We start from the raw sequence: 21,901 nt of genomic DNA on the forward strand, positions 1-21,901 counted from the left end.
CTGTGCTCTGCTTTTTGCAGGTTGGTACCTTTCTGTACGGCTGCCTTCTGAGTATATACTATTGCTGCTGCTGCCGCTGCCATTAGACTACTACCAGTGCTTATGTGTTGCATGTCTGCCTCTATGCCCTTCTTTCTTGTTGTATTCTTTGTAGAAGCGTATTAAGTTGCATACGTAGCAATGACAACGAAAGCAATTTGTTGCTTTTCCTGCGAGGCCGAGTTTGAACCTACTCAGGCAGTGATAGTATGCGCAGACTGCGAGCACCGATTTTACATGGGAGATTGCTCTGGCCTCACAGAGAAGCAGTACAAGAGCAAATAAGCGTCTGCTAGGCAAAAATGGTCGTGTCTCACCTGTAAGGCCTCGAAGAACGCGAAAGAAGGCCAAAAAGTTGCAGCCGGTGCCGATGAGATTACGGACATTAGATCACTGTTGCTTAGCATTAACCGAAAGCTTGACGAACTTATGCCCCTTAAAGAAACAGTGTCTAAAATTGAAGAATCAGTTCAAATGATGTCGGAGAAATACGACGAAGTTCTTGAACGGGTGGCCACACAAGAGCGGGAAACAAAGGAAATTCGGAAAAGAGTTGACATGCTAGAACAAAAATCTAAAGACACAGCTGGTGAGACTGTTCAAGTGCAACTGGAGCTACATGAACTGGAATGGAGAAATCGAAGACAAAACTTAGAATTTCATAGAATTGCTGTCTCTGAGCAAGAAAATCTTTTAAACAAAGTGAACAGTGTTGCTAACATGATGGAGGTTCCCGAACTCACGGAACTAGACGTCAGTGCCCTACATCGCCTTCCAGCAAGGCCTGGCAAGATCCCCGGTGTGATCGTTAGGTTCACAAGGCAAATGGCACGAGATCAGTGGTTTGTGAACAGACATAAATTGAAGGAAAGTAACTCCAGTGTCTTCGTACTAGAAAACTTGACCAGTCACAACAGGCACTTACTTGGTATGGTGAAAGAATGGGCCAAAGAAAAAGGGTACCGTTACGCGTGGCACCGAAATGGCAAGGTATTTCTGAGGCGGGCAGATGGCGACCGAGCACTTGTGATACGAAATGCACACGACCTTCCCGCTTAGTTTGTACTTTCATGATCGCACATTGTTTTGTCAAATGTCCAGTATGACAGAACACAGATATTTTTTCCGCAAGAATTAGATGCAGTTGGTATAACCGAACATAAGAATTCCTAGAAATGCCTTCATTTGAATGCGTGCTCGCTCTGCACTAAACTAACAGATACCGTGGATTTCATCTCCAGTTTTTCCTATTTGTTCGACGCCGTCATGGTCACGGAGACGTGGTTCAAAGATGACCGCGACGAACTTAGCTTGGCTCTTTATCACTGTTATTTTTTAAATCGTCCAAATCGTCGAGGGGGCGGTGTTATGTTGCTATTGAAAGATGCAATGAATTGCGAATTGCTTCCATCGTTGTGTAGTGTATGTGACGACTTCGAAATACTTACGGCACGTGCTGGCAAATACGTGTTTTCTGTTTGTTATAGGCACCCAAATGGCAGCCTTCCTAGTTTTTTTTTTTTGTATCTATGAGCAGTTTCTGCGTTTTGTTTCCGAGAATAACTTGTTCTTGATATCTGGTGGTGATTTTAACATAGATCTGTCTGTAAATTCCACATACCAGAAAGAAACGATCACTATAATAACGTCAAATGGTTTTGAAAATCTGATTGCTTCGCCAACCAGAATTACAGACAGCAGTGAAACTCTACTCGACTTATTCATAACAAATATGCAAAACGAAAGCATAACCGCCGGTGTGCTATCATACGACATAAGCGACCACTTTCCAATATTAATCATGATACCTAAACATAGCTTTCGAGACAAGAGGGATGTGAGATGCTTCACTTATCAGCCAATTACAGCAGCCAACCTTGAGGCTTTTAGAACTCAGATGTTAACCTGTGACCTGGAAGTTATCGGTCAAATCGCGAACGCTGAAGAGGCATATACAAAGTTCATAGATATAATTTCTGGTGTATACAAGTACCACTTTCCCGAAAAAAGAATTACCTTACGCAAAAAGATTCGTAAGCCTTGGATAACGCCTGAACTACTTGTAAAAATACATCGCAAAAACGAATTGTATCATAAATTTATTCAAAATAAGGACCCAGATACACTGAAACAATTCAAAACTTATCGAAATAAACTGAATAAAAAATAAAAGTAAGTAGAATGCGACACATTCAGTATGAGTTTGAGTGCTCTGCACCAAAACCTGACTTCTTATGGAAAAGGTTAAATACTGTCCTTAATAGTAATAAATCGCATTCTCGTATAGAAAAACTGAACGTAAATGGCAATGAGATATCTGTCATCCCTCTCGCCACTATTTTTAATGATCACTTTGTTAGCAACAATCAAAACAGTTCATCTAGGACATTGTTTAAGTTGAAGTCTGTTGCTAGCCCTTTCTCATTATTTCTTGAGCCTGTCTCTGAACATGAAGTTTTCTCGGCTTTCACGTCACTACGAAATAGTTCCTCGTGTGATTTTGAAGGCATGCAAATTAGACCGATAAAGCACGTGTTAGATATTATCACACCGTACCTTACATATATTATTAATTTATGTTTGTCCAGTGCAACTTTTTCGAAAAGAATGTAAATCGCTAAACTGAGTGTTTTATTTAAAAAGGGAGACAGAAATGATATCCAAAATTATAGGCCTATATCAATATTGCCTATCTTTTCTAAGAGCCTGGAAAAAATCTTACATCGCCAATTGAATAATTTTTTCGAGAACAACAATATAATATCACCTGCCCAATTCGGCTTCAGAAAGCTTAAGTCCCCCGAATATGCACTGTTGTAACAAAAGGAATTCATCTTATCCCAGTTCGAAGAAAGAAGACTTGTGCTTGGCGTCTATGTAGATTTTAGCAAAGCATTTGATAATATTCACCATTTAACATTGATTGAAAAACTTCATAGCTATGGCATTCGAGGCCATTCTTTAGCACTAATTAAATCTTACCTAGCAAGCAGACAGCAATTTGTTCAGATAGATATGCATTGCTCAAGTATGAAGCCTACTTCAAAAGGAGTTCCGCAGGGAAGTGTTTTGGGGCCCCTTCTTTTGAACGCCTATATCAATGATGTAACGAATATTTACGTAAACGCGAAATATGTCTTGTATGCTGATGACGCCAGTATATTTGTTTCAGGAACAAACTGTACAGATATAGAGTATGAAACGAACCTCATGCTCTCTAAGCTGAGGGACTGGTCAATAATGAACCAATTAGAAATAAATACAAACAAAACCAAAGCTGTGCTCTTTAGGCCTAAAAATAAGCCCGTGAATTCAAATATTAACATAATGTACGGGGAAAAAACGATAGAAATGGTTACCAGTATGAGAACTCTCGGCGTAACGTTTTCGAGTAATATGCTTTGGGACGAACACATTGACGCAGTCACAATTCAGTTATCTAGGGTCATTGGCATGACGTGGAAATGTAAATCACTATTGCCGTTTAAAGTTAAACTTCTCATTTATAACTCGCTTTTTTATTTGTACTTCTATTATTGCTTATTGGTGTGGGGTACAACTACCTTTGTTAATTTGCATAAACTACTTGTCTTGCAAAAGAAGTTTGTTCGGCTGCTCTTTAATGTTTCCTACAACTCCCAAACTATAAACTTATTTCAGGAAGCCAACATAATTTCTGTGTTAAAGTTATACCAGTACAACTTAACAACTGCATTTAGGCGGGAAGTAAAACTGAACTGCTCCTTTCTACGAGAACTTTGTAAACTTGAACTTAATGACAAATTTTATGTTACCCGTCATAAAGAGATATGGCGGGTGGTCACACCCAGAACAAATTATTTAAGGGAAAAGCTGTCGCACACAATGCCAATGCTTCTAAATAAATATAATAACCTAGGCGTTGATATCACCCAAATAACAGCCCAACAACTGAGAGAGTTGTGTGTGCAGGATTTTTAAATTACTGTTTAAGTGTACATCCTCTCGGCTAGTATGTATATAAAGTGTGCATATATGCTTTTGTGTATGTGTGTGTATATATATGTGTGTATATAATGTTCAGCGGCGTCTTCTTGTTTCATTTGTATTCACCCCGAGAACCACACAAGCTACCCTAAGTATTTTTGATTTAGTCACCAGTGGCTCTCTATGGACATGGGTGTGCATGTGTATATGCGAGTATGTGGGTTCATGAGAGTATATCTGTGTGTGTGTGTGTGTGTGTGTGTGTGTGTGTGTGTGTGTGTGTGTGTGTGTGTGTGTGTGTGTGTGTGTGTGTGTGTGTGTGTGTGTGTGTGTGTGTGTGTGTGTGTGTGTGTGTGTGTGTGTGTGTGTGTGTGTGTGTGTGTGTGTGTGTGTGTGTGTGTGTGTGTGTGTGTGTGTGTAATGTATGTACGTATGATGCATATGCGTTTGCATGTATGCTGTTGCCGAAAATTCTGTAGGGGGGGCTGTCGGCCTCGTCAAGCTGCATCTACTGGAGCAGCTTTTACTTGCAGCCTCCTCCATCAAGTAGATGGAAATGAAGCTATTCTATTCTTCTATTCTGTCATTTTTAAGTTCTATGAAATCTTGAAAATCACCTGTTGCAGATAGCATAATTATTATCCTTAGGCTGGATTTTTCGGATAGCCGAACTTTACTAGCACGAGAAATTGGAACACAAATTAACCTAAGTAACAAAAATTCACTAATTAACATCTGAATTAAAAACCGTACGGCATATGCTGGAATTTACTAATTGTAGCCAGTGAGTTTGCAAGGCATGGCCACTTGGAATAAATTTCCAAAATGGCGCCAGTTTCGATATATCAAACTCACCGTAAAAATGCGCTGTTGTTCCACTTATTTGTTTAATAGAACGCTCCTTTATGCATTGAAGCACAAAAGTAACTGTAACACCCACGTATTTCGTCCCACACTTTGGGAAGTAATATCTCGAAAGTGGTGTCATCCTGGTAACATTCCCATTCATTTCAAGCGGATACGTCTTGCAAACAGACCGTCTAGAATTCATAAATAAATTAAGTAGCACATTTTTGCTAATTAGTTAAATAAGTGTTTCAATTTCTCGTGCTAGCACTGTCCGCCTGTTCGAATAATCCATCTAAAGAACAAGGATTACGCTATGTGCCACAGGCAATTATTATATATTCCATAAAACCTAAAAATTATCACCCCGTAGAATGACAATTCAAGCCATAAAATTAGGGCTGTCGAAGATGGCAGAAAAAAACAAAAGATCTATTGGGGGAACTACACGATGGGTTGAGGCAAGGCAGACGTAAAGATGATAATATATTTCTACGAACTCAGTACACAGAGATTTCAATAGCTCGAATTAGATCTCATGGATCGCATTTTTAGATTAAGAGAGCTTACGACAACGTGGATAGGAAATTGGTGCGATATATTATCAAGCAAAAGGGCTTAAAGCTCTGACAATTTCGTGATTACGCTGAGTGATACGGACAAGCGAATACAAATACAATTTGAATGGGAAGGCCGTAAATGCAAAGAACTTGTGGAAATTCCCCGAGAACTGTAACAAGGATACCCTCTGTCTCGACTGTTCGTGATTTATGTTAAGGGCAATAGAAAGACGACTGGGAAACAGTAATGTACGTTTTCATTTATTTTACGTCCGTAATGGGCAAAGAATGCAACAGAGAGTCCCTGGGATGATGTGTGTGGACAGCAGAGCGCTACTAGCGGTCAGTGCCAGCGATAAACAGAGACCTGCGAATACGTTCGGCAATAAAGCGACATATCTATGCCTTAATTATAGCTCAGAGAAATTGGTAATTATGAACCTTAGTAAAGGGATAAAAAATGACGTGGTACCAATTCAAGATCGAGCTTTACCCATAGTGAAGCAATATAAATACATCGGCGTACACGTAAAGGAAGGAAAGCCGTACTCAAACATAACCTGACGACGAAGGGGAAGCTCAGTGCTGCAATAACGAAACGTAGGTCCCTTTGGGGCAACAATAATGATGAGGTGGTGCGAGGAATCTTGAAACGAGTAATAGTGCCAGCTCTAACGTTCCCAAATGTAATTCTGTGCTTGAAATTGGAGATCTTGTCGGGGTTGGAAGGTAACCGAAGGTTGGTGGGCCAGTTCACTTTGGGGCCGCACGGTAACATCACAAATGAGGCAGCGCAGAATAACACGGCTTGAGCCTCATTTGATGTCCGAGAAGCGCACAGCTAAATTAGTTTCGAAGGAAGACCGAGGGACTAATGTGTACAAATATCTGTACCTCAAAACCGTCGGCACAAATAGAGGAATAAGTCAAGAAAGCTGTCAGCCAAGTACAGGATAATTGAAAGTTTAAATGACAACCCGGAGTCATCAAAGAAAGAAAAAAGCCAGAGAAAAAGGGACTCAGTTTGATGTAAAGGATGGAAACAAAAAACACCACAGAGATTTACAAAATCATAGCAGAGCAAATATTCGCAGCAGGATAAGGCATGTGTCTACGGCAGAAATAGCCTGGAAACTACTGAGTATTCGCAGAAAAGAGACAGGGCAGAGATTGACAAAAGCGGTGTCGTTACTGGTCTAAGTTACTGTAAAATACAAAGATAGAGGTTGTAATGAATAAAGAAAAGATCAAAGAGAGGTAGGTAAAACGCCAGACTGTGATAGATGTAATAAAATCTGATTAGATCAAGAAGGCTAGGTGACTGTTTCTCACCACCTTGTTTCAAGGGGATGCCACTAAAATCATCTCCGTCTTCATCATCATCATCAACAACAACAACAACATCATCATCCTCATCATCAACAACAACAACAACATCAGCAGCAGCAGCAGCAGCAGTATACGGCGTATTGACACAAGCCGCTTGAGCTTCGAATAAAAGCCTATTGTGATCGACAAAGCACCTGTGTTTCCTTTATCACTCGTACGAACATGATGCACCATACGTTACCCAGTGCATCACACGCAGCGGTGGAACAAAGGAATGTTTGTGCTTCCGCATTCTATCGCGGCCACACTGAATTGTGAAGCATAGAGCTTGATCGCTAAATCATGGCTTGCAATGAATGGTGCGCCCGGGTTCAAACCTGCATTTTCCGTTAGTCTTTGTATACGTTCTGACTGGCTCTGATCTCCAACATCAACTGCTAAGTGGAGCTCAGGCAGAGCGATTTCCGCCAGCAGCTGCAAAGCTAGGTCCACTTCTAGCTCGTAGCACTTCTCATCTTGCAATCATATTAAAGCCCGTTATGAAGGGCGTGCGTAGTTGTATAAGTGAGGTCAAAAGTAATCGTAAGACTGTAACTGTGGTCGAAATGCAACACCGTATCCTCTGACAGCGTAAGATAGAAGCAAGAAATTGGTTCATGCATGCGCGTAGGCCGGCGCTAATAGCCATTTCATACTTGTCGATGTGTTTATTTACGCGTGGATCGGAGCATCGTCGTTCGTATAAGTTCTGTGACTGAGAACTCGCTACCAAGGTCGCGCTGATAGCATAGCTTCACTCAATTATGTCCGAAGGCTTCTGTTGCACACGCGATCTGGCAGAAACAGCTATGCTGTTAACGCCATCACACTAGCGAGTAAGTGTTCAGCCCCAGAAGCTACAAACGATGCTGCATTCGACAGTTAAAAAAAAAGAAGAGAAAAAATTAAGCGGGACCTCTCTGGACCGGAACTGTTCAAGATATGCATAGCATTATGCGGCGGTTGGAGTGGTGTGGAATGTGTTATGTGTGGTAATGATATTTACGTATTTATTTTCTGTATTTACGTATGTATGTATGTACGTACGTACGTATTTATTTATTTATTTATTTATTTATTTATTTATTTATTTATTTATACAGTGGGCCCACAGGCACCAATTGGCTTTACAGTGGGGGGGGGGGGGGGGGGGAGGGGGCGCGGTTTTACAAAACAGTTAGAAACGTTCACAAACGGTTTACACGACGTGTGAGAAAAAAAGAACAACAGAAGTTCTACAAAAGTTACAGAAGTTTCAAAACACGGCAAGTTTTACATGGGCAATTCAACCAAAAGATAAAAGAAAAGGGGTGGTTGCGTCACATCAGCAGGGCAAAAAATACATCATTTGACACGACGTTGACGACACCGGCAGGTAACCTATTCCGTTCTTGTATTGCTTTTGGAAAAAATTAACTCTTATGCAGGGAGTTATGCTGATGTACGAGCGCGAATGAGAAAGTCTTTGTCCCTATATTTTATTAGACAAAATAAGCTATATACAAGCAATTACAAACATATTTAATATTCTACGTACCTCACATTATTTTTCCACATAGTCCCTACACCGGTTCAGACATTTTGCCTATCGCAGTCATCAGACAGCGACGCACGCGGCCTCCCCGCACGCTCATTGTCATGCAAGTCTTCGCGGCATTTTGCAACTCACAACACCACCAACTCACACTTCTCAAAGCGAGACACCTTTCCCCATACGTGAGCTGCATTTTCCTGTGAATTTCGATAGGTGTTCGTCCCTTGCTCCACCACTTGCTCCAACAAATCCCACTTCGTTGCTCTTACGCCGTGGAAGTGTGAAGCACAACCACCATATTCAACAACTGACAGCAGCGCCGTACCGCGGAGCTACCGGCAGATAAGGCCGGGCCGGTCCAAGAAAGGTCCACCACTCGGAATGGATCTGTTCGCATTCACCGGCGTAATTTGGGTAAAAGTTAGCGACAAAGACTTTCTGATTCGCCCTCGTGTTATGTGTTATTTTTATTTTATTTTTATTTTTATTTATGCGTGAGGAGTACAAGCAGACAGATACACATATTTACATTGCCAAACATATACATGCCGTATTACGCCGACTGCCATACAACGCTACGCACATCTTCAAAAGTTCCCGTTCAGTGAGGTTCCGCTTAATTTGTTTGCACGATGCCCGGCGCGGCATAACCAACGCGTTAATGTCGTCATAGACAATGGAGCGGGGACGGATGCGCGTGCACGCGTAATTAATGCACGAATGGCGAAAGGGCCACCCTCTCGCTTTGGATCCTGTTTAAAGACCTTCCATCCTCACTGGTCGGGTGTTTACCAGGAGGTCCCATACTGCCCATTTAGTATAGGCGTAGGCATTTCTGGCCTAGGTTTAACGCCTCCCTTTGACGCATGGCATATGTGAAATGACGAGAGCGGACAGGCTCGTAGAATGCTTCGCGCCGGAGCACCTACTGTTAACACGGACAATCGGTCCTTTGTTACTGTACTCGGGATGACAGCTATCAACCGCGCACACAATAGGCTTAAACTGCGCATTCTTGCCTCGTATTGGAAAAATGGTTTTCTGGCTTCACGTGGAACATTTCTACTGACTCCAGCGTGTAATGCTACGCATTAAAGGAAAGAAAATGAATAAAAGGATTGAGATTTGTGAACTGGATATTAGCAAAATAGAAGTGAGGCGTGCAGACAGGACACAAGAGTAGAGAAGTGGACAACACGAACGCCGGTAAGGATTCATTATGCAAAATAGAATACCAACTAGCTCAGCTTTCTGTCATTCTAAAAATCTGGATATTAGCGCTGGCTGCGCTGTGCGTGATATCCTACTGAGGATGCTTCAAGGCATTGAGTTACAGTTTGACAATAGCTCCCACGTTCCAGTTACTTTTGTCTGCACTTGTACATTTGCAATTCTGCCTTGCAGTAAGGTGGTGACAGGTAGCGCCGCGGACGCGTAATCCGCTGCCCCTACAATTTCACATCATTCGCAGCCCCCGAAGGCTGCGTGCAATAAATTTAATTCAAGCATTATTTATTTCTCACCGAGAAAAAGAAACAGGGTAAGGAAATGCTCGCGAGGTCGGTAGGTCGGCGAACTCTGTCAGACTTACTCAAACTCCGGGCAAACCGTCAATTTGGGTCTAAATACGTCCTAAGGGTACTCAGTCTAACTCCGGGTGAGTCCAAATGAGCCCGTGTAGAACTGAGTCTGAGTGATTCAACGTGAGTCGTCAAGGGCGACAGTCTGAGTACGAGTGAGTCCCAGTGTTCAAGAGCTTGTGTGAACCAGAGTAAGTTCGAGTAAATCTGAGCCACATGTGATTCCAATAGTTCTTGAGTTCTCAAACTGCACGCGAATCTGAATAGCTTCCCAGCTTGTGGAAAATTAGTTTTTCTAAAGTTCACACTTTCAAGCGCTCGCAGTCCCGTCAATCTCAGTAGAATTCGATACGGAACTGTGATAGCAAGTGAGCCCAATAAAATTCGATCTCTCTCTCTCTCTCTCTCTCTCACGCACATACACACACGCACTAGCACACACACAGTGTAAACAATGTAAACGTACTTTACTCACTTTCAGCCAGTGTGACGGTGAGCGCGGTAGAATTAGACAGAATCCTAGCCACTCTAATGAAACGTTTCGTATGTGTTCGCCCTCCCATATATGCTACCGTATCATTCGTACCGAGTTGTTGAATTTGTGTGCAATAAGCATTAACTCTGTAAAAAAAAAGAGCATCGGGCTAACGTTCTGGCTTACTTCAAGTAAACTCACTCTTTTATAAGACCACAAGTACAGCACGATAAATTGTGTTACTTTATGACGAAAATAACGATTGGGTTGTTTCCATGTTTTTCCTATTCTTTTTGACTGCCCGATAATCAGCAATGTTTCCTAATTTGTGGAAAATAAGCTCTTCTAAAGTTTGTACTTGAAAGACCAGTGTAGCAACCTCAACGTCAATACAATTTATTAATGGTCTGCAATGGCAAGTGCGCCCAATAAAGTGTGACGTGTCGAACCCTATTTCGAGTTGCACCGGGCAGCGACTTAGTTTTTTTCTGGGTCGCCTCACATGGTCGGTTTCGCTTTGATGGAAACCTACATCGTCAAACCGTAACTTGTTTGCTCCCCGTCTGCGAGCCGGCGCCGTTGGGAAAAAAAACGGAAGACAGCCGTAACTGCCCTCAATTCACGACACAAAAATAAGGGGAAAGTGTCCGAGTCGGACGACATTTAACTGTTTGCTTGCTCCAGTGTCTCATGGGCGCATCATTAAATTTCAAAGACGGTCTGCGACCATCGGCTAGAAAAATTTTAAACGCACACAAAGCGTTTACACGGTTGGTTTTGTGTGCCTAATAATAGATCTATGGCCTATCATTTATGTCCGCTTCAAGTGCTGCACTGTGCGCGGTTCGATTGCTTTGCAGAGAGATGAACACATTCTAGTGCAATCTCGAAAGTAGTGAAGAAAGCTAAGGCAGACGGTTTAGCGGAAAGCATAAAAATACACAACACCGGGTTTGCGAAGGTGCTCACAGTGCTCAGGCACATAAGAGGCCATACTCGCGTGTCCTGACACATCTTAGCGTATTACACTGCGCTGTAAGAAGATATAGCCTTGCCCAGTGACGATTACCTCGTGGCCATGAGCTGCAAGCATAATAAACGAACGGTACTGGAATTTCTGCTGCGACGAATAAGTTAAATTTGCGTTCCGAGGAGAATGTCGCAATACCCAAAAATTAGGCTTCACCGCGTAGGATCGCCCGAAGCTAAATCGAACAACAACATAGCAAAAAAACACCGAAGCAGCCGAGGGCATAAGTTTTATGCTTCAAACATGCCATAAAGCATGGGCCTCACGTCTGCTTAAACGAGTCTATATATCGTCTCCTTAATAGTAAAATTCTCTTTTTGAGAGGCCGAAGCGTTGCGCTCCTCGTTTATACGACGTCTAGGGCGCATGGGCAAGGGGACTGGGTGATGTTGAACATTTGGACGTGGAAAGAAGGATGCGGATTGACAGCCTACGAAGAAGGGGTCAACCCGACGTGAGCTTCCAAGCCGTAGCATCTTCTGAAGGGCCTGGAGTGATGAAGAAAGGAGTTCTACGCCTGTTTGTTGGCTTCCTTCGAGACATTGAGTTGATCAACGTTTGGGGAAACACCCGTGTAAAGATAAACTCAGAAACAACTGCTGCCGGTCAAGCACGCCAGACGAACCCTTAATGTTGAAACAGCAAAGAAACAGAAAATGAACGCGCTGCAACATGACATCAAGGCACACTAACAGTCCACTTTTCATAGTAAGGACATGGGCTATCAGTGAAGTAGATTCGCAAGTCTTTTTTCTTTTCTTCTTTTTTCGCAAGAAGTGACTGTTCTTTATTAGATACCTGAGATCTGACCTAAGTGGCCTACAACCGTCTTTAACCAAGTTTCAATATGCCATAACGATGAACGGACCTACGTCACTTGAGAAATTTCCCGCCTGAAGAATAATTCAAAAGCGCTGTGTATCGGTGGTTCTGAGCAGAGCAAAAACTTACCCTCGAAGCCCCCTCACTCTCCGTACTTTCTTTCATATTTATTATGGTGGAAGCCTGCTATCTTACACCACGAAAGGCAATGCTTCGCCCACTGCCACTTTGATTAGGCTTAACTTTTGATTGTTGGTGTTCATTGTTGTTGTTTAAACTTCTCGGAAGGCACTGGTCAGCACTGCGTCTCAACAAACCTCGTTGAATTGAAGAACCTGATCTCGTAAGTGTTGCCATATTTTCTTGTTGTCATTACGTGTAACTAAACCGAAGCATAAAAGTCGCTAGTTGTCCGATAAGTTCTGTCTCAAAGCGCTAAAATTGTCACTAGAACTGTAGAGGGAATTTTTACTTACCTAGGCTTTTTTAAACACTATAGCATAATCTAAAGTGGCTTAAATCATCTACGGAAGCGTTTCATGTTTATCTAGTATCCGTGAAGGGCGAAAAATAAGGATTAAATATTGGCAGCGTGCGTAGGGCTTTCTTACTAATATATCTACATAAAAACGAGTGAGGCAAGCTGAAATATTGCATTTACCTTCAGATAGTGAGGTTAGCCTAGTACTATAAAAAAAAAAACGGGTGACATGATTTCTTTAGCACGAAAATCCATGCCCTTGAACCGCATAATCCCTGCAACTTTTGTAGTTCTCGGCGCTCGTGAAAGGAGGACGACTTTCTTCGATACGCGCTCGGTCGTACGTTAAAACGGCGATGAAAATCACGTGGTCTTCATGTAGGTCGATGGCCTGTCTGGAGCGCGCATCTTGCATACCAGACGGCCGACGCGCGTTCCAAGCCTGCCATGGTAGCTCAAACATTGCACTTCTGCCCTTTGATCGACCTTAAAGCTTTGTGCAGTATTGACTTGAAAAGTGTAAAACCGTGAGAAACGGAAGAGCTGCGTTCATATTGCCACTTTCTTGACGGCAAAGAATGACAGTGACACAAGGGCGAGCAAAAAAGACTAACTCTTAATTGGGTGAACTTGTGCGCAGCAAAGATTAGATTGTGTGGTTTTGCCTAACAAAACCACTATTTGATTGTGAGGCACGCCAAAGTGGCGGACTCCGGATTAACTTTGAGCACCTGGTGTTCTTCAACGTGCACCCAACGCACATGAACGCTTTTGCATTTCGCCCCCATCGAAATGCGGCCGCCGGGATTTGATGCCGCGGCCACGCGTGCTTAGCAGCAGAACGTCCTAGCCAGCAGCCACGGCGGTTATGCCCAGCAAAACGAGCAACACAACCAGACGAGCATAGGCGGCGATCGTCGAAATCTCGTCTCGGGGCAGAACGCGTTGGTTCTTGTAAAAGACAGCCACCAGGTGTTCGGAGCGTGGCGCTGACTCCACTTTTCAGCGGCTCACGAGTCTCGAGGGGCCCAGGCAGAGGACATGGCGGCGACATAACTATAAACAAACGAACGTTAATTACGTCGTTACGGAGCGGTCAGCTCTACAAGCTTCCTCACCAAAAGCGACGCACACTCTTGTTTGTGCTCAAGGACGCTGAAGGCTAAAGCATAGAATAAAGAACCAACGGAAGTCTGTTGTCGGGGGCTTCTTCTACTGACCCTCTTCACGGCGATCCCGTGGGCGCTGCCATGTTTAATTCGCTGTCGGTTCGCTGCCGGTGTAGTCGCCTTCACCCATGCTTCGGCACATTGATTCAAGTATGTGCCCGCACGCTTATTATTGGTACGTTAACGATGCAGTGGGCCGACTTGTCGTGGTTGCTCAGTGGCTATGGTGTTGGGCCGCTGAGCACGAGGTCGAGTGATCCAATCCCGGCCACGGCGGCAGTATTTCGATGGGGTCAAAATGCGAAAACAACCGCGTACTTAGATTTAGGTGCACGTTAAAGAACGCCAGGTGGTCGAAATTTCCGGAGTCTTCCACTACGGCGTGCCTCATAATCAGAAAGTGGTTTTGGCACGTAAAACCCCATAATTTAATTTAATACAGTGGGCCAAGATTGGCGTGTGAGCTGGAGTGGATGTGTGTGATATAGTGCGAGAAACTTACTATATGCCAAAAAAGCGACGCTATTCCCTCTGTCTCCGTATAACGAGCGGTACTCACCCGTACAGACTTTCAGAGATGGAAGTATAATTTCCTTGGAGATTAGCACTGCTACGATGGCAAATGTGTGAATTATTTTTTACCCTCGAGGGAAGCCGTGCGTCGCGAAGAACTGGCAACGCCAGTCCTTACATAGCAGCGGTCCGTGAACTTGGACCCACCAGATTCATTCCATTTCTTAATATGCCAGTCACAAGTTTTGCAGCTAACTACGTGTTCCCTCCACTGCTCCATAATTTGCAGCATGAATGGAGCGCAGTGCGTTAGGGAAAACCCAGTTGCATTTCCGACAGCTGATAGCACAGAAGCACTGCAGAAGAAGTCATGGTTTTGTATCCGTGCGCTTTCGCTGAGGTAACGTGAGGCACGGCGCCAAAAAACGCCATCTCGTTTCTCTAGAGCTAGATTTTTTTTTATTATTGTGACAGCGTGCCTTCTGGCATAAAGAATTATTTACACGTGTAGATACGCGCCGGATTCTCGGAGGAAGTCCAGCAGTGTCCGGTGGTGGGGCCCCAAGATCCAACTGTCTACATGTGGCCGCCGACCTGGGGGTGGTTCACATCGAAGCAGGTGTTTCTGGCGGAGGGCGTGTAAAGAGGGGCAAATCCAGAGGAGGTGCCCAGTGTCCACCTCGCAGACAAGAGCGGGACAGAAGGGGCAGTAATCGCTGACGGAGGCACGGTACTGTGCCGACCACGACCAGGTTACCGCAGGGGTAAGGGCGATCTGGAGGCGTAACCTTCGTAGCAAGACCTCTTCCCAGCGCGCTAGGCCGCCAAGGAGGTCGGTGCCACACGGTGGGAGAAGTGCTCGCGTGGCGCGCCGAAGGTGTTCTTTTTCTGTGAGGTGCCTTGTCTCGCTAGCTGCTTCGCGAAAAGGGCCAATAGAGTGCGGAACGCCCTCACTCAGGATAAGGAGAGAGTGAACGCTCTCTGTGCTTGCGACCGCCGCTAGGTACATGGAAACTAGCTGAAATGATTTTCTAACCGCCATTGGCCCCGCAGGCGAAAAGGCACTGACGCCCACACACGCACACACAGACACCGCTGGCTTCACCCTCGCCGAGGAGAAGTGGGAATGCACAGACGAAGCTTAGCCGTGCCGCTAGCTGAAGGAACACAGCACTGGCGAACCTAAGCAGACCTCACGGCGTAGCGCGCCGTGGGCAAAGAGGCCAGAATGCGCGCACCAAGGCTTACGTATTTTCCCCATCGCGACCTCCTAGGCGTTTTTCAAGAGTTGCGGGCGGATCAGCGTATTTAAAACGTCCGGGCTTTCACCGCAGCTTTGGCGGCGCGACAAAAATTGTTCACCACAGAGGCCAATCGTAACAGTCGTCACGGAGAGTCACACACATGGCTCGTCATAGATTCCAGCGAAAGTGCGGGTGCTCGCGTGCCTTCTAGAATGTACAACACTCTTCGCGTTGCGCATGCAATCTGATTACACAAGGTTCAGCGAAAACATAGACAACACAGAGAATCGGCGACAGCAATCAAAAATGTTCTCATATATGCAGGCGCGTTTTGCAGTGAGCGATAACATTTACCTTTGGTGAACGGGTGAAACGCGGTCACCGGGAAAGAAGTCGCAGTTCTGACCGAAAGGTGAAGCACCGATTGCGATAGCAAATTAGTAGATAGCTATACGAAGTAAGGATAGTAGTTTTATCGGCCGTATAAACTTGTAAACATTCGCTTGCTAACTAAATTAACAAGTATATAATATGTATGAGCGACTAAACGAGGACGTAGAAGGGAACAGATACACAGAGAACGTGCTGTCACTCTGTGTTTCTCTCTACGTCCTCGTTCAGTCGCGTTTACACATTTTATCATGGATTGGAGCCAACTAGCCCACTAACGTGTTTTAACTAAATTAACAAGCACGGTGTCACGAGCGCACAGGTAAACATGAACAACTCTCGCTCGATGAGCGCGGAAGCTCGCTGTCAAAATGCTGGAGTGAGGATTCGCGGCAGCAGCAGTGATCAAATTGACCTTCATGCATCTCTTGATTCAGCGCGAACGAAACGAAAGCACAGCGCATACGAAGCTAACGGCACTATACGCGCACTCTGCAAACAACGCAGATCGCTTTGAAGTTGAGGTCCGCGCGGGCGCGCACTTTGGCCATCTCGCAAATCGCTTTCAAGATAGCCGTAAGCAACAGCCGCTGGAGAAGAACGCCCCCCTCACTCGCCTCATCCCCATGCCTCGCGTGCGACAGGAAAGGGCGCGCTTCCAGCCCGCCTTGCTCGTTCGCACACGAGAGATTGAGCCGCGTTCGCCTGCTCACCCTCACAAGCTTTCACTTGCACATACAGCATACGGCACGCGGCGACGATTTTATCGCTCTTGGACCTTATACAGAACCTCACGGCGGCGGCGACGGCAGAAATGAGTCTGGCGTGTCCATATAAGTGCTATCGCAATAAAGATAGAAACAAGCCCGTGTGTACTTGTACGGGTGTACGTGAGTACGTACGTGTGTAGGTCAACGAGCTCCTCCGATATGTACGCTTTTCTACAGCTGATATGCCTGATTATGCATCTGCTGTGTTTTAAATCTCAGAATACAATTTATTGCATTTAGGTTTTGTAAATTCATTTACTGCTACGGCGGCGAATGTTGACGTATATATCCAACATTTTCTTTAGAGAAACTAGAGAACCCGCAGCGTTAAGACCCGTCCAAATCGGTTTTGTAAAATAAAGATAAAGATAAAAGCCGCATTTTGTAAGTACCTTGTGAAGCCTGTTAAGACTACCGTGTTGTGGATCACAAGCATAATGTGAAAGCCACCTATGTGAAAAGAACCGTTCATCATGGTTACACAGCCGATGCGCCATGCAGGTAATTTGGGCCGCCTGAAGCGGCTTCTAGTTTCCTTAATAATAATGTGCGTCCTAGGAAGCCAATTTCCAAGTAACATTCCTAACTTCAATGTCACTGAAATGTCCCTAATTGTTCTGCCATTTTGCTATAAAATCCGGTCGTTAAATAGAAGAATTTGTAGCAATACTGACAAGGAAGTCACTAAATTTACCAACAATATTGCTAAAATGGCAACATTACTCAATTGAACGAAACACCAGAAAGGACCTTCTAAAGAAACTCGTCATGTGCGCTGCAGTATTCTCAGGTGTCTAAGTCTCGGAGTCTGGAGTCACACTGATGGTCGCGCTCTAGCCTACGCCGGCGGTGCGTCTCGAAGCGTGTAGCTGGTCTACCCTACCGGAGCGTCACACGAATGATTAGCGGGCCCACGCCGTCGTCCGTGCCTTCTCGACGAGGATTGCTTCTTTCTGATGAGTGACTGTAGGTCGAGAGTATGGAGGAATAAGGAAGGCAAACTTATTTACAATGAGAGGTCATACTCGTACTGGCAGGAGCACAGTACATAGTAGCACGCAGAAGCTACATGTCAGAGCTACTACACCATTCTCAGGAGAGCACCCTCCACACACTCAGGATGTCTCTTAAAAGCACTCCGTCTTCCCTAAACCGCTCGCTATGGAAGCGGGTAATGTCCCAATCAACCAGTCCGGCGGTTCGTATCGGCGCAGCACACCGCCTCCGAGAAGGAGAAGGATGACACAAAGCAAACGCGCCGCCCCCAAGCTGATCCTGTAAAGCATGCCAGACCCAGTGTTCCATTGACGACCGCGGAGAGGCCAATGGCCCAAGCCCGCCAGAAGGTAGAGCCACTCGAAGTCCTGGCGTCTCTCGCTGAAGCTCTGGAACACCTTGCGCCGTCTCGTTCCCACGCCGAAGTCTACCAATTTGCACTGAAAGACGCACCTTCTAGCAGGACTGCCGAATCTTTCACCATTTCAGTGTCTATGGTGACCCGATGGAATGCTGTTTGACGTCGGTACCACAATGGCCCCGGCCTCCGCTCTTCGGCGAATACGCCAAACCTAACAGCGCATTTGTTACTGCGTCTGCCATCTAGTGGGACAAATTCGCTGTTAATAGGTTCTTGAAAAAAGCTTTTCCATTTTCACGATACCTCATGATTGCCAAGTTTTATTTTAATTTTTTAATATTTACGACAAAGGGTCATTAACTATTGTCGACATTCGCCGATTCTTCTCGGACATCGCCGTTGAACGTTTTCGAATGCATTGCAGCCTCTCGCAGTGCTACTCAGTATTGATTAGAACGCAGCCCCATTCGAATGCACGAAGTCGAGATACCGTTCACGTTAGACTCTGGTTGTGACTACAGATGTTATGACTAGCCCCAGCCCTCTTTCCCGCCTCCTATTCATTCTTTGGCGTTTGCTTTTGTCCCCGCTTTGATAATTGGGCCTGGATCCTGTCATTTGGGCGCTGGCACCGATTGTTTGTGGCCACGGAATAAATCCGGCAAAGCACAAAGGTCGCAGTTTCGCCCGAAAAGCGAAGCATTGACTGGGATAGCAAATTAGTACACAGCTATAGGAAGTCGGTATAGTAGCTTTATCGCCCGTATAAACTCGTAAACATTCGCGTACTAACAAACATGGTGTTACGCGCGCACAGGCAAACATAAACACATTTCACTCGATGAGACCGGATACTCGCCGTCAAAACGCTGCCGTTAGAAAGAGCGGCAGCAGCAGCGAGCGAATTGACCTTCGTGCTGCCTCTCGCTTCAATGCAAACTGAGCGCCGAGAACATAGTACACGCGAAACTATGAGCCTCCAGCGAACCTAGGCTCTGTACTCATCCCTGATCGCTTTCAAGATAGGGCCCTCGCGGCCGCGCCATACACAGCAACCGCCGGAGAAGAACGCTCCCCGTCCCCGCTTCTCACTCCCGTACTCCCGGTGTCTCATGCGCGATGAAAGACGGCGCGCTTCCTCCCCTCTTCCCTCCCTTGCGCGCGCGAGATTGAGGCGCCATCGTCGCTTCACCTTCGTACGGTTGCACTTGCACATACAGCATACGGCGCGCGTCGACGATTTTATCACCCTTGAACTTTATAGAGAACATCACCGCGATGGCGACGCTGATGGCAGAAATCCGCCTGGAGTGTCCATATAATTTCTATCGCAATGAAAATATCGGCCAATAGCCGTTGTTCGATTTCTCATTGCCATGGGGATAACCTAAGGATGATGAGGATGCAACAGAGACACAGGAAAGCAGAAATGAATATTACAGAGAAGTCGAACGCTCCATGCTGCATTTAGCACCGGTGCTCGGCAGAGGATTATTCAGCGATCATGGTTTATTTACAGAATTCAACGTGTGTTGTACGACCCTTTTAACCACGGAAATATGGAAGGTTAGTGAAGCGCAGTATAGTACTTAATGCAGCCGCTCGTCAGGACTTCCGAAATCAGCTACTGCTAGCCCCCATTCTCCAGTCGATGCCTTCCAAGGATAAGCTAACATATTTATTAACGGAATCGAAGAAAAAAATACGGTGTGTTAGGTTCGTCCTGTCTTTGTAACGATAGTGACAGAAAAACACGTAAAATGAGCTTTTTCTTTTTTTTTTTTTTGCGATGAAGAGGTGGGTCGTTTCAAAGCGTCGAAGTTTTTCAGTTTCAATGCTTTCGTCAGATTTGGTAGAAGTAACGCGTTACTTACTCGTGTCTCGTAAAGCGGAAAAAAAACACGGTAACTGCATACGTCGATAATTGACGCCACGGTACATCACTGAAGGACGAAGAAGAGAACGGTGCTACATTGAAATGTACGGGTACATTATTTACGAAAATTTATGATCTTCAAAGTTCGCGTTACCTTTTTTTAACCCTTGCAGCACCCGATTCGTGGCCTATCTCCTCAAAGTGGGTCGTGCCAATTCAGTGAGGAACAGCCATCCCACCTACGAGAACATTAAAGCGAATGGACTCACCGATTACCCTCAGGTGAACAGTGTGGTTGGCCCGGCGGCCGTTGGCAAACGTGACGCTGCAGACGAAGGTGCCGCTGTCGGCGAGCGCCACGCGGCCGATCTTGAGCAGCGCCGGGTCGCTGTGGACGGAGAAGTAGGAGCGGCTCTGCCAGTCGGGGCGCACCACGTGCTCGCCCTGCCAGACGCCGCCCTCGGCGCCGTCCACCACGTACACGGTGCGCCGGGCGGGCGCGTCCTCGAGCCGCGTCCACCGCAGTTCAGACACAGCGGGCGGAACGTCCAGGCTGGCCGGCTTGGACGCTCCAGCCGCTTTTTCCGTCCCCAGAGGACATGGCAACGTGGTCTGGCCGCCGTTTCGGGCTCGCACGGTTAGTTCTGCCGGCGATGCAGATCCTGCGTTTGCAGGAGGCTAATGTTAGGTTCGGCCATACAACTGCTTGTTCATTCATTCATTCATTCATTCATTCATTCATTCATTCATTCATTCATTCATTCATCACCGACCCAAAACAAAGCTGAGGCTATAAAAACGTCTTAGCGGAAAGGTCTGGATTAATTTTAACGAAGTGCACTAATTAATTTAATTAATTCAACTAAGTGCAACAGTACAGTACTTGAAGTGCACCGGTTTGAAAGAGCGCTTATAGTGTCTTTTTGGACCCACCTATATACGTAATTGCACTCAGTACTCACTCTCTTACTCCTTTCCTCTTTCTATTCCTTCTTTCCCTTACCCCCAGTGTAGGGTAGCAAACCGGACGCTCGTCTGGTTGACCTCCCTGCCTTTCCTCTCCTTGCTTTGTCTATTGTCATGCCATCATTGAAAGTCAGCAAACACAAAAAATGTACAAAAATGTAGGCACGGTGAACACGACCTTCGAATATGAACTCAAGCTTTAAGTAAAAGACAGACAGAATATATAGTAACCACATTATCATATGAAGTGAAGTTATCAATTAAAAACAAAAATATGTTTTAGGCAATACATATCAATGGATGACAGGTGCATTTCTCTCTCTCTCTCTCTCTCTATCTATCTATCTATCTATCTATCTATCTATCTATCTATCTATCTATCTATCTATCTATCTATCTATCTATCTATCTATCTATCTATCTATCGATCGATCGATCGATCACTCTCTCTCTCTCTCCCTCTTTCTTTCTTTTTGTTAGTGTGAATGTGCCTGGTTAAAACGTGAGTCATTATGATAAAGTAACATTGAAGCACACTAATTTTAAAGCTACTGTTAGTGAGAAAGGCATATGTAATTTACACATCCTCCTCCACAACAGCTTCTCCTTTACGTTGCATGCCGACATTCCCAACCTCGCGCGAAGGGTGGCAAAATCGGTTACATTTCAATTAAATTTCTTGCATTCGTTTTGTTGTATTTCTATATTTTCCACTGAAATTAATTTTTGTGCATCAAGGGCTGTGTGGACGTAATTAACTGCCCGCTTATTAAACCGTGGTCTAAGGACCATAGGTGGCACCTATGACGTGGGTAATGCAAGCCCACGTGGCCGGCCAGTGGGCCGCAGGTGCGCTGCACTAAATTGATACACAGGAGGCAGCTATGCACACGGAAAATATATTAACAACCATTT

The 21,901-nt window shown here is 45.2% G+C and overlaps 1 protein-coding gene across 1 annotated transcript in view; it reads right to left on the minus strand.

Annotated features, from left to right (window-relative positions):
* Positions 1-21,901, minus strand: part of LOC142578783 (synaptogenesis protein syg-2-like) — a 198,476-nt gene that overhangs the window by 53,027 nt on the left and 123,548 nt on the right. Inside the window, exon 2 of the mRNA XM_075688353.1 lies at positions 20,290-20,682. Coding sequence (XP_075544468.1) covers positions 20,290-20,682 — 393 coding nt within the window. The remainder of the gene's footprint in view (positions 1-20,289; positions 20,683-21,901) is intronic.

This window comes from Dermacentor variabilis, chromosome 4, assembly GCF_050947875.1.
Source record: "Dermacentor variabilis isolate Ectoservices chromosome 4, ASM5094787v1, whole genome shotgun sequence".
In the NCBI taxonomy this organism is placed as follows: domain Eukaryota; kingdom Metazoa; phylum Arthropoda; class Arachnida; order Ixodida; family Ixodidae; genus Dermacentor; species Dermacentor variabilis.